The sequence below is a fragment of the Suricata suricatta genome, chromosome 1, assembly GCF_006229205.1.
Source record: "Suricata suricatta isolate VVHF042 chromosome 1, meerkat_22Aug2017_6uvM2_HiC, whole genome shotgun sequence".
Classification (NCBI taxonomy): domain Eukaryota; kingdom Metazoa; phylum Chordata; class Mammalia; order Carnivora; family Herpestidae; genus Suricata; species Suricata suricatta.
In genome coordinates this window covers 96,147,127-96,164,552 of record NC_043700.1, presented here as the reverse complement: position 1 = coordinate 96,164,552, position 17,426 = coordinate 96,147,127, and the positions used below count along the sequence as shown (strand labels likewise).

Here is a 17,426-nt window from a genome sequence, read left to right as displayed (position 1 = left end):
CTTGGTCTTACTTGGTAAGTTGTACCATGCAGTTCATTCACTCACTGAACAAATGTCTCCTGAGCACCTCTAATGTGCTAATCATCGAGGATCTCTGAGTACTGGAGATCACAAAAGCTTGCCCTTTCAGAGATTACATTGAGCTGACTTAAATTCTATAATGATTACTCTGTAATTTTTGTAAAATCTGAAAATGCAGAAATACATCTCACCATCCAAGTTAATCTGGTTAGTTAAGCACGAAAAATAGAAAATGTTGAGGCCATGTTACCATATTGGCGCCATTTTTTTCTCTAGGACTTATTTGTTAGTAGTGTATTGTGTAAGTGAAAGGTAAAGTTAGCATAATACAGGAGAAAATGTTAGAAATCCAGGTCTGAGTCTATTCCCTTATCTATAAAATGGACCTGTCTTGCCCTTTTCATGAGTTTCTGTGAGAAATAAAAGAACATGCTGGAAGGTACTTTGCAAACCATAAATTACTGTACAGTTACCAAATAAAGAACTGAAAGGAATATAGAATTAGAAATGGTGGCATAGTGAAATTTATTATTTTAAAAGATGGAGATTCCACCCTGGTTAATTGTTTCTGTTTTCTACTTTTTTAATAGCATCTGGCCCAGGGACGCCTGATTCCATTGAAGGTGTAAGCCAACATCTTTCCCCTGAATCATCAAGAAAAGCTTACTGCAGGACCTGGGAGCAGCCTAGTCAGTCAGCCTCCTTCACGCACATGCCTCAGTCACCTAACGTATTCAATGAGCATATGACGAACAGCACCATGTCACCAGGGACTGCTGCACAGAGCCTAAAATCCCCAGCTTCCATAAGATCAAGGAGTGTGTCTGATTCTTCAGTTCCCCGAAGAGGTAACACTGCTTGCTCTCTTTGTTATCAGGATCTCCCCAATGCCCTCAGGATAAAAACCTTAATTCATTACTCTCAGATTTCTTCCTCAACTATAAGAAGATACACTCTTGCAGATTTTTATGGAAGATGATTGTGGTTGAGGGGTAGGGGTTGGAATACCCAAACAAAACAACAAACACTTCAAAGTATTTGCCAGCAGAAGAGATAGGTGGCTGGCTAGTAGCTTTGCAAAGGGGAAGAGAGAGAGGAATGAGCATATTGTTTGGTCCACATGGTATAGTTATTTTTAGAAGTAAAACCATTTGGGGCACCTGGGTGGCTCAGTCTGTTAAGCATCCAACTTTGGCGTAGGTCATGATCTTGCTGTTTTTGAATTTGAGCCCTGCACTGTCAGTGCAGAGCCTGCTTAAGATTCTCTTTTTCTCATTCTCTGCCTCTCCTTTACTTGGCTGTGTACTCTCTCTCTCTCAAAATAAATAAGTAAACTTTAAAAAAAAAAAAAGGAACCCCAATCTACACAACCTACAGTGTTGTTAAAGATGTTCAATATTGAAAATATTAATCTTTGGTATTTATTCATTCAGTCATTTATTCAGCTAGTGTTTTTTGAACTCTTCTATATGCTCAACACTCTATTTGTGTCTTAACATATAAAAATGAGACAGTTCATGTCACAAGCTTAAAGTATAATGAGTAAATGAAGGATTCGGGATACACACTGAGCCCACAGGAACCCAGAATACAGGTGCCTCAGCAGGTGTCTGCATTTCAGAATAGTCCCTGCCTTCAGGTGCTCTATTTGGCAGCAGCAACTTCTGATTTTCTCCTTTGCTAAACCAATCTGAGGGTGATGCTCTGTGCCACTGTATCCCACGCACACCAGAGTTTCCTCATATAAAACAGAGATCATATGAAACTTAATGAGCTTTTAAGAGGTAAGACTGTCAGCTCTTACTGAACATTCGTTCAGTAAATGGTAGCTAGTATTGTGAGGCAGTGTGGCAGCTATTAAAAGTTCGGTTTTAATTCAAAATACCGTATTTTTACTCTGGGGATTATAGTGACAAGAGTGATAATTTTTAACTGTATATTCGTCTGTGTGAATGTGCTTTTGATTTTTCTATTTTTAGATTCACTTTCAAAAACATCAACTCCTTTTAACAAATCAAACAAAGCAGCAAGCCAACAAGGGACCCCATGGGAAACATTGGTCGTATTTGCCATCAACTTGAAGCAATTAAACGTTCAAATGAATATGAGTAATGTAATGGGAAATACAACGTAAGCTATTCAGATACAAGGAAAATTAATCATTAGTTGTAATTTTTCTTATATTGTAGTAAAGCAATTTAAAACCTTTTTATTTTCTCTGTTTATTTTTATTTATTTTTTTTTATTTTAATTTTAATTTTTTTAAGTAGTTTATTGTCAAATTGGTTTCCATACAACACCCAGTGCTCTTCCCCACAAGTGCCCTCCTCCATCACCACCACCTCTTTCCCCCCCCTCCCCCTTCCCCTTCAACCCTCAGTTTGTTTTCAGTATTCAAGTGTCTCTCAAGTTTTGCATCCCTCTCTCTCCCTCTTCCCCTCCCTCTGGTCCTCCATTAGGTTTCTCCTGTTCTCCTGTTAGACCTATGAGTGCAAACATATGGTATCTGTCCTTCTCTGCCTGACTTATAAAACCTTTTTAATACTGAAATGTTTGAGACCATAAAGACAATAGAAAAAAGATATAAAGTACTTTTCCTGAAAGTGGCTTGATCCTAAAGATCCTAAAGATAAAACAGCATGGAATATGTATTCTAAAAAGAGAAAATTATAAGAAAAATAGTGTAATTTGCTAGGTAAGAAGAAAGCTTTATCATCAATATTACTATGCAAACATTTACCACAGTTTTTATAAGAAATGTGTTGTTTTGTCAAACTTTTTAAAATCTTCTAATTCCTGTTTTAATTCATGACATTGAGAGCTTATTAACCCTTTTTCTTTTTTTCAGTTGGACAACTAGTGGTTTGAAGAGTCAGGGCCGTCTGTCAGTAGGAAGTAATCGAGATCGAGAGATCAGCATGTCTGTTGGTCTGGGAAGATCACAGTTAGATTCTAAAGGAGGAGTAGTTGGAGGGACCATTGATGTCAATGCTTTGGAGATGGTTGGTATGTTGAAATTTTACAACTTGTTTTTGAAAACTGATTTTGATAAGTGTTTCCCATTAGGCATTTCTGTGAAAAGTAATTATTGTTCTATTTTAGCTCATATTTCTGAACATCCAAATCAGCAACCTAGTCACAAAATTCAGATTACTATGGGTTCTACAGAAGCTCGTGTTGATTACATGGGCTCAAGTATCCTCATGGGCATCTTCAGTAATGCCGATCTCAAGCTTCAGGATGAATGGAAAGTAAATCTGTATAATACACTGGATTCAAGCATGACTGATAAAAGGTATTTAGTAAAATGTTACTTTTTGAACACTTTATAGGACTGCTCCTAAGAGGTTTTCTCTCTTCCAGTTATAAAGCACAATACACTTTTCTTGAAAAATGATCTTCTATTATGCAAAAATATGTAAGAAAAAGCTGGGTGAAGAAGGGAACTTTGGGTTTTTTTTTAGCTCTCTTGTATAAGATATATGATATTCTGTTTTATGCTTTAGTGAAATATTTGTCCATGGAGATTTGAAGTGGGATATTTTCCAAGTAATGATATCAAGATCAACTACACCGGACCTGATAAAAATAGGAATGAAGCTCCAGGAATTTTTCACACAACAGTTTGACACCAGCAAACGAGCTCTGTCTACCTGGGGACCCGTTCCATATCTTCCACCTAGGACAGTGACTAATAACTTAGAGAAAAGTTCACAAGAGCAATGTAAGGATTAGCACTAAGCCTTTATATATGCTTTATCTTTCACTAAGTGTCGTGATACAGCCTTAGTGTATAATACCTGTGTATCATACTTACAAAGTGGTTCATATGCTCTTTATTCACTCAGCAGTACCTGATTTCCTCCCCATCAATGGAATTAAAGACCATCATTTGGGAAGTCATCATTTACTATCTCCTGCCCCTGCCAAGCTCACCTATAACCATACCCCCTCCATGCTCTTGAATACTAACAATGACAATACTTTGTTCTGGTTTAGAGCTTGGGCTGGGGAATGACAATGTCTAAGTTTGGATTTATTATATGTGTCATATTAAGCAGATTATTACATTCACTCAGTAGATCAATCAGCAAATCAACTATGTTCTTAAGCACGGCTCCTAAGGCATAGGAGATCTATTAGTAGACAGAGTTCCTACCTACATGAAGTTTTGTTCTAGTGGCAGAGATAGATCATAATTAATTTACTAACTAAATAGGTAAGATAATTTCAGATAGAAAGACATGCTGAAAAAGCAGGGAAAGGAGATAAAGAATTCTAGTGAGTGAGGCTAGCTAGTTGAGAAAGGGGGTTCAGAGAAGCCTTTTCTGAAGTGAAAGATCTAGACTAGAAAGATCTCTTCTGAGGAAGAGATTCTGGGCATAGGGGCCTATTGAAGAGTGCAAAGCTCCTACAGTAGAAGAAAGTCGGTTTATTTGAGGATCATTAAGGTGCCGACTTTGTTGGAACAGAGTGAGCAAGCAGGAAAATGTCGGACATGAATGGCCACAGATAAGATTTTTAATATGATGGACATCTCTATTGGAGAGTTCTGAACAGATTTCATATTTGATTTACTTTTTCTTAAAATACTCCTTTAAAAAATTATTTATTTTGAGAAAGAGTGAGAAAATGAGATTCTCAGGTAGGCTCTGTGCTGTGGATGAGGGGGTCGATCCCACAGTGAGATCATTACCTAAGGCAAAACCAAGAGTTGGACGCTCAACTGACCAAGCCACCAAAGCACCCCTTAAAATACTCCTTTTTAGAGAATCATTCTAGTTGCTGTGTAGAGAATAGACGACAGTGGCTAAGAGTGGAAGTAGAGACCATTGCAGTAATTACCATTACCGTTACTGCACACGTAGTAATAGTAAAGAGACAACTGGAAGGGCCCAGGCAACAAGTGACGGTGGCTTTAGCTAGAGAGAGGGAGACGTGGTCAAGAGTCAGATTCAGGATAATTTTAAATAATATTTTAGGGGCACCTGGGTGGCTCAGTTGGTTAAGCATCCGAATCTTGGTTTGGGCTCAGAGCATGATCTCACAGTTCATGAAATCGAGCCCTGTGTAAGGCTCTGCACTGAGAGCATGGAACCTGCTTGGGATTCTGTCTCTCCCTCTCCCCCACTCAAGCATGTGCATGCTTTCTCTCTCTAAAAACAAATACACTTAAAAAAATAATGTTTTGTAATCACAGAAGTCATACAAATACAGTAAAAAAGCCTAGAAAATAAATACATGCAAAAAACAAATTCCATTCATATTCCATTCAGAAATTATCACTCTGAACACTTTATATGCTTTCAGATAATTTTCTATGAACCTATACACACATATACTTTTTATCAAAATATGGTTATACTGTTTTGTAACCTTTTCTAGTGAACAATATCCAGTTTTCCATTTTGCTAATTATCTCCTCTGGCCTTCTGACCACATTCCACAATTGACCTAAAATTATTCTTACAACTAATTTGTTCTCACCAATATATACATATGATTCATATATATATAATTCATAATTCAAGATCACAAGTTAAAATATGATAATGTTCCTTTACTCTCTTTTAATTCAGCTTGGTCCTTTTTTGTTAATGACCTGATTGTTGAAGAGGCTTGGTCAATTTTCCTACAGAATGTCCTACCTTCTAGATTTTTTTTTCTAGTTGTTTCCTTGTAGTTTCATTTATCTTATTCCTGTAGTTTCTGTATTTACTTTAAACTAGAATTGGTGTCAGGCACATACAAATTAGAGAGATGTTCCCCAAGATGCCTGGCCTGGATTCTTCAAAAAAGTCCTTGTCGTGGAAAACAAACCAGGCTTAGGGAATTGTTTCAGATTAAAGGAAACTAAAGACACATGCCAACTAAATACAATGTATGTCCTTGGTTGGATCTGGAGTGAGAATTGTGGAAAACAGCCAAAAAGGATATTATCCGGATAAGTAAGAAATATAAATAGTGCTACTCAAACTTTAAGTGCATCTGAAACCCCTGGAGATCTCATTAAAATGAAAATCCTGATACATTAGGCACAAGGTGGACTTAAGAGTCTAGTTCTAATAAGTTACCAGGTGATGCTGATGCTGCTGGTCCTCAAACCACTTTTGAGTAGCAAGGGTATAAGAGAAAATAAAAAAAATCATGAGAGCTGCATTTGATTTCTAGGTCATCTAGTCACCGGTTCACTAAACCCCTCTTCTGCTTCATTTGAAAAGAATCTAGATGATATCCCTAAATTACAGAATTCTTGTGAAAATGGTATAAAATGTCATGCAAGTACTTTGTAAATCATGAATCATTACAGAAAGATTAGTTGTAATTATTATTAGCAAGTTACTACTTTCCTTAATTCTATCCATCCTTATACAGTTTTTCCCAGACTGTATTTTTATCAGCTTTTACTTAATGTTAGCCAGGTATTGGATTGTTTTCATCCCTTACCTGCATCACTGCAGCTGTAGATGGCCACCAGGCAGCCATTCAGGATGTCAGAGAGGCACGTGAGGATAAGTGTTTTCTGGTTTTCTTGCAGTGCTTGATGCCGCTCATCATCGCCATTGGCCCGGAGTACTGAAGGTGGTGTCGGGATGCCACATATCCTTATTTCAGATTCCATTACCAGAAAATGGAATGCAGTTTGGAGGATCAATGAGCTTACATGGAAATCATATGACACTAGCTTGTTTTCATGGTCCAAATTTCCGTTCAAAATCCTGGGCCCTTTTTCACTTAGAAGAACCAAATATTGCTTTTTGGACTGAAGCTCAGAAAATCTGGGAAGATGGTAAATGGACAGATTTGTAACTTTTACCTTTTCTTATAGTTAACTTTGACCTTTCTGATATGAATATAAATGACAGAATAATTTTCTTATGTCTTTTGTATGTTTTTCATATATTACTGAAGTCCAACCCTATTTGTTCTCATGTACTTGACATGTCAAGGAGTTTAGTGCCAATGTGTCAGTATAAAGTCTGGGACATGTTAAAGCACTTACTTCTGAACTTGACATCTTATTCTGTTTGTTTAATTAAGCAATTAAAGTTTCTGCTGCTGTGGCTGGCTACAGTCATAACAATAGTTTTTGTAAATCTTTCTTATAAGAACATGATAAAAGACACATGGTGACATTTTAAGGAAATGGTCAGTGAGTACTGTATTATAAAACTTTTATGAGTAATACCAGCTATGCTTTCACCTCTATTTACAGTGATAAATCTTCTTTTTAGCTTTAATTTCCTAATCTGTGGTTTCTTAATGATGAAGGAAAAAATGGTTCATGCTCATCATCTTACTGGGGACAAATCAAGTTATAACTAAAAGAAAGTAAACCTATTTGTGATTTTTTTCTCACTTCTCAATTTTACCCTCTTTTTTATTTATGTATGAGTTAGCTAAATCTATTCCTTTTCTAAAGCCTCAACTGTTTTCTTGCATCTAAATCTAGCTTGTTAACATTAACAAACCTTTTATTCATTCTAGGGTCTAGTGATCATTCTACATATATTGTACAAACGTTGGATTTTCATCTAGGCCATAACACCATGGTTACGAAACCATGTGGTGCTTTGGAAAGTCCTATGGCAACAATAACTAAGATAACAAGGCGTCGCCATGAAAATCCACCCCATGGAGTAGCAAGTGTGAAAGAATGGTTCAATTATGTTACAGCCACAAGGAATGAAGGTTAAAAGTTTACTTTTTTAAAGAGATTTGTTTACTCTCTTTGGAGCCTGTTGCCTGTGTTTAGAATTTAAATAGAGGGAGAATTTTCATTTCTTTCATTAAACCAGTTTCATTGTATCCCTGATCACATATTGTTGTACATGATTCACCACCCTAGTTGTGCAACATCTCAAAAACTAAACACTATTTAAAAAATTTTTTTTATGTTTTTTATTTATATTTGAGAGACAGAGAGAGACAGTGTGAGCAGGGGAGGGTCAGAGGGAGAGGGACACACAGAATTCAAAACAGGCTCTAGGCTCTGAGCTGTCAGCATAGAGCCCGACTCAGGGCTCAAACCCACAAACTGAGATCATGACCTGAGCCAAAGCTGGACACTTACCGGACTGAGCCACGCAGGTGCCCCTAAACACTATTTTAGATGTAACTGAAAACATTCAAAATAAAGCTAGTTTAAATAAATCAAGTTTATTATAGTTAAAATATTTTTGTAGAGGTTTGGTAAAGTTATCACACAACTAAGTAATATGATGCCACAAACTTAAGGTTTGGGGTGGTTGGAATAAAATGAGACTAAATAATATTCCTATGAAATAAGTTTAAAAAGAGCACTTTTGATGAGTTTTTCCATTTGATTAGAATCACCAATCTTGTGATAATGTGGTCAGGAAAATTCTTTTTTGTGTGTGTATGGTTGTTTTTGTGTTCAAGTTGATAGTACTGCTTTTACCAATCATGTCATCTGTATTGGCAAGGTGACTAGATTGAGACCTGTAAAGACTTGTATGTTGTACAGAAATAACCACCTTTCAAAACTGGAAAGATGACTTAGGCCCCGTTGAAAAAGTTACTACGGAATAGACCACCCCAGGGATTAAAGACTATTGAAAATGTTCTGAGAACAAAGGAGGATAAGGAAGTAAATTAGAAGATTATGTATGTATTAACTATTCTGTATTGACTATTCTACCTTCCAATAGAAATTTTTGGAGGAGGGAGTTCTTTTGGGTTGGTATAACATGTTGGGGCTATTTGAGGGTTGCTGGAGGGAAGGTGGGTAGGGGGATATGAGTGATGGGCATTAAGGAGGGCACTTGTTGGGATGAGCACTGGGTTCTACTCCTGACACCATTACTACACCGTATGTTAACTAACTTGAATTTAAATAACTAAATAATGTACCATAAAAAAAAAAAGCAACGTATTCAATCTATGGAGAATTCTGAGCTTAATTAAACTCCTGAAATTGGACATGAATTTAGTTAAAAATAATATTTATTTATTTTAAAATTTGAGAAATAGGGGCACCTGGGTGGCGCAGTCATTTAAGTATCCGGCTTAAGCTCAGGTCATGATCTCATGGTTTGTGGGTTCGAGCCCTGCATTGGGCTCTGTGCTGACAGCTAGCTCAGAGCCTGGAGCTGCTTCAGATTCTGTGTCTCCTTCTCTCTTTGACCCTCCCCTGCTCGCGCTATCTCTATCTCTCAAAAATAAAAAACATAAAAAAATGTAAAAAAGTAAAGTTTGAGAAATAAAAACAAAACGTATTAAATTTATCCAAAGTTATGTTATAAAGCTCCAGTCTTGAGAATAGAATCACTATATATATATATATATATATATATATATGTATGTATATATGTATGTATGTATATATGCATATATAATATATATATATATAACAGTACATATTTCTAAAATATTATTATATTTATCTATAAATATAAGTAGGTAATAAATATATTTAAATGGATAAATGTATTTAAATAGACCAAAGCTTTTATCTGGCTCTGTTGTTAAAAATGTGAGTCATTATTTTCCAGCTTCTAAAATGAAGACCATTCTGTGTATGATACTGTCATGAAAGCTATAGGTTTATCAATGTATACTAGTTTAATTTGATTCTTTTCTTCTTTATTATTATCCATGTAGAGCTAAACTTGCTTCGTAATGTTGATGCTAATAATACTGAGAATAGCACTACAGTGAAAAATTCTAGTTTGTTGAGTGGATTCAGAGGAGGTTCTAGCTACAATCATGAAACAGAGACTATCTTTGCATTACCAAGGATGCAGCTTGAATTTAAATCCATTCATGTTCAAGAGCCACAAGAACCTTCATTACAGGGTATGTGAAAAAATAGTTTCTAAAGTTACTAAAAATTCTAAAGGAACTTCAGATTACTGTGTTCACAGGTTATTTGTGTAATATTATTAATGTAGTCTAGTGACATTGATTTGTTTAGTCAAATTTTCTTAATAGCTCTATGACTTCTGACAAATGATCTAATCCATTTGTGCCTTTCTCTTCAGTAAAATGGGGGGTAATGATAGGACTTCATTCATAGGGTTTTTATGAGGAATAAATGGTATATACTTGGAAAATGCTTAGTAAATTATCATTTGTAAATCACAGAAACTACTCATTTTTCTGTAGTTGCATTTAAATGGATTCATTTACATAAACCCATGTAAAATCCCTTATTAACAAGAAGAGAAAGGGACTTCTTTCATCAAATCCTTTACTATAGAACTTTGCCATTGCAGATGCCAACCTGAAGCCAAAGGTAGAATGCAGTGTGGTGACAGAGTTCACTGACCACATTTGTGTGACTATGGATGCTGAGCTCATCATGTTCCTTCATGATTTAGTGTCAGCTTACCTTAAAGAAAAAGAAAAGGGTGAGTAGCATATTCTTTTTCTTTCTTTCAAGCTTCAGGAAAGGCAGTTGTCAGTGCCATTTATATGATTTGTGTGGTCTATTGATAACATGAGTAGAATGTATCTCCTTCATTTATGAGTTGTATATATCAATGAAATAAATATATGTGACAGACTGAGTATCTGCTGTGTACATGACAGTCAAAACATACTGAATGGTATGTTTTATTACTTTACAGAATGTTTCCATATATGCTATGTACATTATCAGGCCTTGTAGGAGAATCAAACAAAGTAAGAAGAGAAAGAACATTTCTTTGAGGAAATACTGCTAGTCAAAGTGAAATGGCTAAGGAAACGACTACATAATAAAGTAGTAGTATGAGTTATAAACGTAATTGGAAAAAGTAAATTAAGTAGATAAGTCTATTTAGAATGCAGAGAACATTATCTTTTTATAAATAAATTATTTAGACCTAATGGTGGGGTTTTGTTTTTGTGAGCTAGCTAGCACTGGTTTACTCACTGGAAACTTACGTGTTTGTCCATTAAGAAACATATCGTGACCCTAATATCCATATAGAATGGATATAATGAATCCTTCCCATTATGGAATCCAATCCATCCTCTGTAGCTGTTGAAAAGAATGAGATAGTCTGAAATGTGATGATATGGAATGCCCTCCAAATATAGTCTTTATTCACACAATAAGCATTTACTGCAAACATAGAAATATGTAGTGGTAAAACAATAGATGTGATAAAAAATTTTTAATGTTTGTTTATTTTTGAGAGAGCAAGACAGAGTGTGAGCAGGGGAGGGGCAGAGAGAGGGGGAGACACAAATTCCAAAGCAGGCTCCAGGCTCCAAGCTGTCAGCACAGAGCCAGATGTGGGGCTTGAACTCACAAACCATGAGATTATGACCTGAACCAAAGTGAGATGCTTAACCAACTGAGCCACCCAGGCACCTGGGATGTGATTTTTTTTAATTGCTTGAGATACATGCTATTTGTTTAGGTCACCCTGGAATACTTCATTTTCTTCATGAATAAAGAATATAAAATATTTCTAGCAGTATTTCATAATAGCCTCATGATAAATGTTTGAGCCAAGAGTGTAAATTATCAAAAAAAACATGCAAAAGCAGCATAGCATAGATTGAATTGCTGTTCTGTTACTATAAAATCTAGATGTGACATCAGTTGAAACTTAAATGACTGAAACCATTTAATAGAAATATTTTATATAAGTAGAGCCACTCTTCACTTATAGCACCAACATAAACAGGCACCACTATAATCCTGGTTTACTGTCTGCCTAATATTTGAAATTAATGTGGAAAAAAATATGCCAAGTTAAATATATGAAGTTCAGAATTCTTTTCTAGGGTGTCTATATATAAAAGCCTGCCAGGTTTCTTTTTCACAGTTATGTGAAACCTTTGTCACTTTATGAAATATTGTGTTGGTCTTGGTCTGCTATGAACTCTATTTTTTTTAAATCTTTCTTTTTAAATATAAACTGTTGCGCATGCAGATGGGCGCGTGTGTACACACACACACACACACACAAAGAGAAACAGACTCACTGAGAACGAACTGGTGGTTGCCAAAAGGGAGACAAGTGGGGAGATGGGGAAACAGACGAAGGGGATTAAGAGCTACACAATTCCAATTATAAAATAAGTCATGGGTATGAAAAGTACAGCATAGGGACTATAATCAATAATATTGTAATACACTTCTTGTGGTGAGCATTTCAAAATGTATATAATTGTTGAATCACTATGTTGTACACCTGAAACTAGTATATATGTAAATTATTTTTCAATTAAGAGTAAAAACACAAACTTGTTTAGCATCATTTCATGGAAAAGAGGAAATGGGAACTTGATAATCAGACTTACAATAACCAAGTGTTATTATCTATGGGGATTTTAATTATAAATAAGAATATTTTATTGGTTATATTTTGTTATTAAAAACAAAAAGAAATTCTTGACCAAAATAAGTATAAACATGCCTAAGAAAAAAATAGCATGTAAGACTAGACCAGAATCAACATTTCTAGAACATCATGATAAATTGTAGCACTGTAACCATTACCAAGAATAAGACGGAGCAGCTGAGTGGGCAGTAACTGAAGACATCTATGTTCTCATGTGGTGCGACAGTGTGACCGTGAGTGCAGTTGTGTTTCTAAGTTCATTCCCAGTCCCATGTGTTACGCTACTTACTGCTTATCCACAATAAAATTAAAAACAGACTGCACAATGCCTATCGTATTACGTAATTCACTAAAAGTTCATTATATGAAAACTACTTCTATCACAGATTTGACTTTGAGTCTATATATATTATCACCAATTGAAAAAGAACCGTCTTTTCATAAAACATTTGAGTATCACTATAAAGAATGAAAGGCTCCTTATGTAAATAGCTCTTAAGTTAGTACCAGTGTTCAAATATATAGAGACATTAACATCCTAAAACTACTGAGAGATATACTTTATTGAGACACAATTCACGTATCATACAGTTCACTCATTTAAAGCTATTTAAAAATGTCTACCTATAGTCATTCTTTAGGAAACTTTTAACTGTCAATTTCAGTGCCCTATGCCTACTATCAAATAAATCTCAGCATTCTTTACCATTAGTATTAAGCACAGAAATATATAAAAAATATATGCTATCCCTCAAAAATATGACATGTTAATTTGATATTGTCTTTCTCTAAGAAATACCAATAACTGGCACTTGTTTATGGCTTATTTTTAAATTCTAGTTTTCAGAAATGTCATTAAATGAGGCTTTGGCCACTACATGAGTAAAATGATAAATGGAGCCAGTTATACTATTCACATGGTGATTTAAGATAAATTTATTATATACTTTAGATATTAATCTATGACTTTCATTATAGCCATTTTTCCACCTCGGATTTTATCTACTCGACCAGGACAAAAAAGTCCAATTATTATACATGATGACAATTCCTCTGACAGAGACAGAGAAGACAGCATCACTTACACTACTGTGGACTGGAGAGATTTTATGTGCAACACATGGCATCTAGAACCCACTCTTAGGTAAGTAGAGGGCGTGCATATTTACCTAGGTCCTATAGGATTATTAGAAGAAACAGTTATAAATGATGTAGCAAGTTAAATATGATTTGCCAAAACAATTTTTAGAAGTTAGCTACCTATAAGAGCTCTCACTTCTGGCTGTTTTCTGCTCCTTCTGCTTTTTTAAGTGCTTCTAGTCAAGGCAAAAGAAGCACAAACACTGAAAATAGCTCAGCATCCTCCGCTGGGTAACATTCTGCCAGTTAATCACTAAACTATGAGAATAAGTCTACTTCCACCACTGCTATTATGTTTTACTAGGAGATTAATTTTAGGTGTTTGAGGTGCCTATAGTAAACTTTTTTGTTACTTAGTTTGGGAAGATACCGTAGCACGCACACATCATCATTAAGGAATTATTACAATTTCTCACATATGTCATGACAATGTAATGGAACCTGCAGTATCATAGTTTTTCTGTCTGCATGCTAAGCAATTCTAGAACTGTCCCTGAAATGTTGAATTTAATGCTGTCAGATTCAGGTTCATTTACTGAGTCATATTCTAATATAATCAGGATGCTAATTCCATCAACTTATTTTCATATTAAAATGTCAAAAGTATTTTCTAGTTTTAATTACATTTATAATAGCTGCTATAGCTAATGGTACTTGTATTGTGTTTCCCTTTTTATGATTACCACTTCCTATCATTTTCCCCTTTCCTATCATCTGCTTTGTTAATCAAATTATAACTATCTGAGTCATGGAATAATGGTATCAAAAAAAGTTCATTGTAAGAAAATTCTAGCACAACATTTCTGCATAATGATACAAATAACATTTAGATAAGGTTATTCAGACATATTTATTGCCACAAAAATAATTCCAAACTAACAAAATATCCATTATACAGTAGATTCTTGTAAAAACAGAAGGTGGTAACTTTGTGTTAATAATTTGTATTCAATAAAATTTGATATTAATTAATAGTACATATACTCATGAAAAGTATTAACAGTCTTTGCTCAGAAACAAAATTAAATATTGCAGAGGTTCTAATGCAGAAAACTACTTAGAAAATTTGTTTTGTATTTATAAATCTATGATGAATTAAATACTTTTAATTTAAAATGAGCTTAAAAAGTTAAATTTACCATAAGTATGTATGTGTGCATATGACCAAGAGCCTCGTTAAATGGTATAGTGGTGGAGAGCATGGTGAAGAGCTCTGGCTCTAAGTCCAGGTTTATAGATAGCGTAGTAACTAAATGATCTTAGCCAAAGGATCTAACCTATTTCAGTCTCAGTTGCTACATATGAACAATTTGGTAAACATTATTACCTACCTTACAGGGTTGTTACAATGGTTAAATGAGTTAATTAATGCAAAACGCATATAACTATAGCAGATCAATCCTTAATATCCCGCTTCTTTTCCCTACCCAAGTTCAAAAGCAATTAAAACAGTGGGAGAAAGGCAGCTGCAAATCAAAAGGGCAGTTTCCATACTGATAAGGTTCATAACAGAGAACATGGTTTGGATGTCTGGCAACAATGGCTTTCTACTACAAAGTCCAAGTTTGGACTTACCGACAGGGCCTTCATGATAGAGAACTCAAGGGGGAGGCGGGTGTACACCAGAGTTTTGCAGTTGGCAGTCTGGGACTAACCCATTTAGTGGCCTGTCCTTGAAAAACCTATTGCATGAAGGTACTCACCAAAATAAGTGGCTCTTAAGAGAAGGTAGGGAAGAGGGCACTAAACTACACTATCCAGTTCCTCTGTTAACTTGCCAATCAGACAAATCATCAATAAAGGAGCAGAGAAAGGCCAGTAGTGTTTCACAAATGGCTATTCCTCAATAAAGAAGTAAATACCAGAAATAAGGAAAGAATGTGTCCTTTAGACATGTTTAGCCCATAGCAAATAATAAATTTTAGCCTCCCCCCACAACCATATGCCACATATTTGTTGAACTCTGTTTTATTGAGATAAAATTAACAAAACATGTAAGATATTTTAAGTGTATAGTGACATATATTTTATATCTGTACACCTTGTAAAAGGATTCATCCCATCAAGTTAACATCTTTTAGAATGAACCAGATGTTCTTTAAATGTTAAGTTTACCCTGCAGCTTAAGAGGCCTAAATCCGAATGAAATTCACTTAGTCCACTGCTGTGTATATAGACTTTCAAGGATCCTTATAATCATGTTTTTTGAATGCTGTTATAGGGAACTCAGGAACTGTAGCTAAGATTACTCAAATGCACCTATTGAGAATATTTTATCCTGAGCTTATAATGGAGGTTTAGTGATGCTCCTGAATCTACCTTCAGGACTGTATTAGGGCACTGTACTCATAAAAAAAAACTATTATTTATAATTATAGGGTACTCATAAAAAACCATTATTTATCATTTTAGATTAATTTCTTGGACTGGAAGAAAGATCGATCCAGTAGGTGTTGATTATATTCTCCAGAAATTGGGCTTCCATCATGCCAGGACTACGATTCCTAAATGGCTTCAAAGAGGAGTCATGGACCCACTTGACAAGGTTCTCTCAGTGCTTATCAAAAAGCTCGGTACTGCACTACAGGATGAAAAGGAAAAGAAAGGAAAAGATAAAGAAGAACACTAAAAAATAACTCATCTGTGAACAGATTATGATTGTGTCAAGTTTTATTACACTGGAGTGTTTTTTCTTTTTGTATAGTAAAATATTTCTAATATAACTTAAGATAATTCTAATTTTGTGGCCATTATATTGAAAATTTGTTAAGTTTATCTGTTTTTTCTCGTTCCACCATTCTGTATACAGTGAAGTATTGCATGATAATGTAAATTTTGTGAAAAACTAGATTAAAATATATAAATCTGCTTGGTAGGGTTTATAATTGTACTATGTGCAATATGATTCCTCCATCTTTAAAATATTTTCAGAGTAACTGTGAATTTCCTTTGATATTGGCCATAACTTTTAGGAAAAATCTTGCTGATAATGTGATTTTTTTTTGGTTATTAATTGCTTTTTCTTTTTTTAAAATGCAGTCTTGTATAAATACCTATTTGTATATAGTTTGAGTAATTGTGATATGATTAAATACCACTAAAATATTGTTTGTAACGATTGTAATAAAGTCATAATAATTGGTTTCACTCTAGTTCTTGGGTCTTTTTTTGATAGCTTATTTTTATAATTGATAGATGCCTATCCTGTTTTCATAGAAAATGATTAATTCTTACAAAATCAAATCCTTATAAAGATTAGCTCAAGGAGGATGCAATCAGGAAGAGGCACCGCAGAGACCTCAGAAATATTAAATATTGTTCTATTTATTTATTTGTTCATTTTGAGAGCAAGACACACACATCAGAGCAGGGTAGGGGCAGAGAGAGGGAAAGAGAGAATCCCAAGCAGGCTCCATGCTGTCAGCGCAGAGCCTGATGTGAGGCTCAGTCCCACAAACGCTGAGATCATGACCTGAACCGAAATCAAGAGTCAGATGCTCAACCAGCTGACCCACCCAGGCATACCTGATTGTTCTATTTCTTTCTATTTTTTTTTAAGCTTATTTAGGAGAGGGAGAGAGAGAGAATCCCAAGCAGCTCTGCACTGTCAGCACAGAGCCTGATGTGGGGCTTAATCCCACAAACCCATGAGATGTTGACCTTAACTGAAATCGTTGGATGCTTAACCAACTGAGCCACCCAGATGCACCTCTATTTCTTAAACTAGTGGTGAGTGGGGAGTACACACCTGTATGTTCTTAACACTGTATTTATGTATAAATTTATATGTATCCTCTTTTAAAACTTTAAAAAAAGATTTTAACATTCATTTTTGAAAGAGACAGAGCATGAGCTGAAGAGGCGCTGAGAGAATGGGAGACAAAATCTGAAGCAAGCTCCAGGCTCTGAACTGTCAGCACAGAGTCCATGGTGGAGCTTGAACTCACAAACCATGAAATTATG

General features: G+C 35.1%; 1 protein-coding gene across 8 annotated transcripts in view; it reads left to right on the top strand.

Annotated features, from left to right (window-relative positions):
* KIAA1109 (KIAA1109 ortholog) overlaps positions 1-16,615 on the top strand; it is a 197,858-nt gene extending 181,243 nt beyond the window's left edge. For all 8 annotated transcript variants that reach the window (XM_029941360.1, XM_029941381.1, XM_029941348.1 and 5 more), the window contains 11 exons: positions 612-869; positions 2,001-2,151; positions 2,870-3,027; positions 3,124-3,316; positions 3,528-3,745; positions 6,560-6,811; positions 7,510-7,713; positions 9,646-9,840; positions 10,260-10,394; positions 13,302-13,467; positions 15,876-16,615. In XM_029941360.1, the coding sequence (XP_029797220.1) occupies positions 612-869; positions 2,001-2,151; positions 2,870-3,027; positions 3,124-3,316; positions 3,528-3,745; positions 6,560-6,811; positions 7,510-7,713; positions 9,646-9,840; positions 10,260-10,394; positions 13,302-13,467; positions 15,876-16,092 (2,147 nt within the window). In that variant the 3' untranslated portion in view covers positions 16,093-16,615. The remainder of the gene's footprint in view (positions 1-611; positions 870-2,000; positions 2,152-2,869; positions 3,028-3,123; positions 3,317-3,527; positions 3,746-6,559; positions 6,812-7,509; positions 7,714-9,645; positions 9,841-10,259; positions 10,395-13,301; positions 13,468-15,875) is intronic.
* Positions 16,616-17,426: the final 811 nt, after the last annotated feature.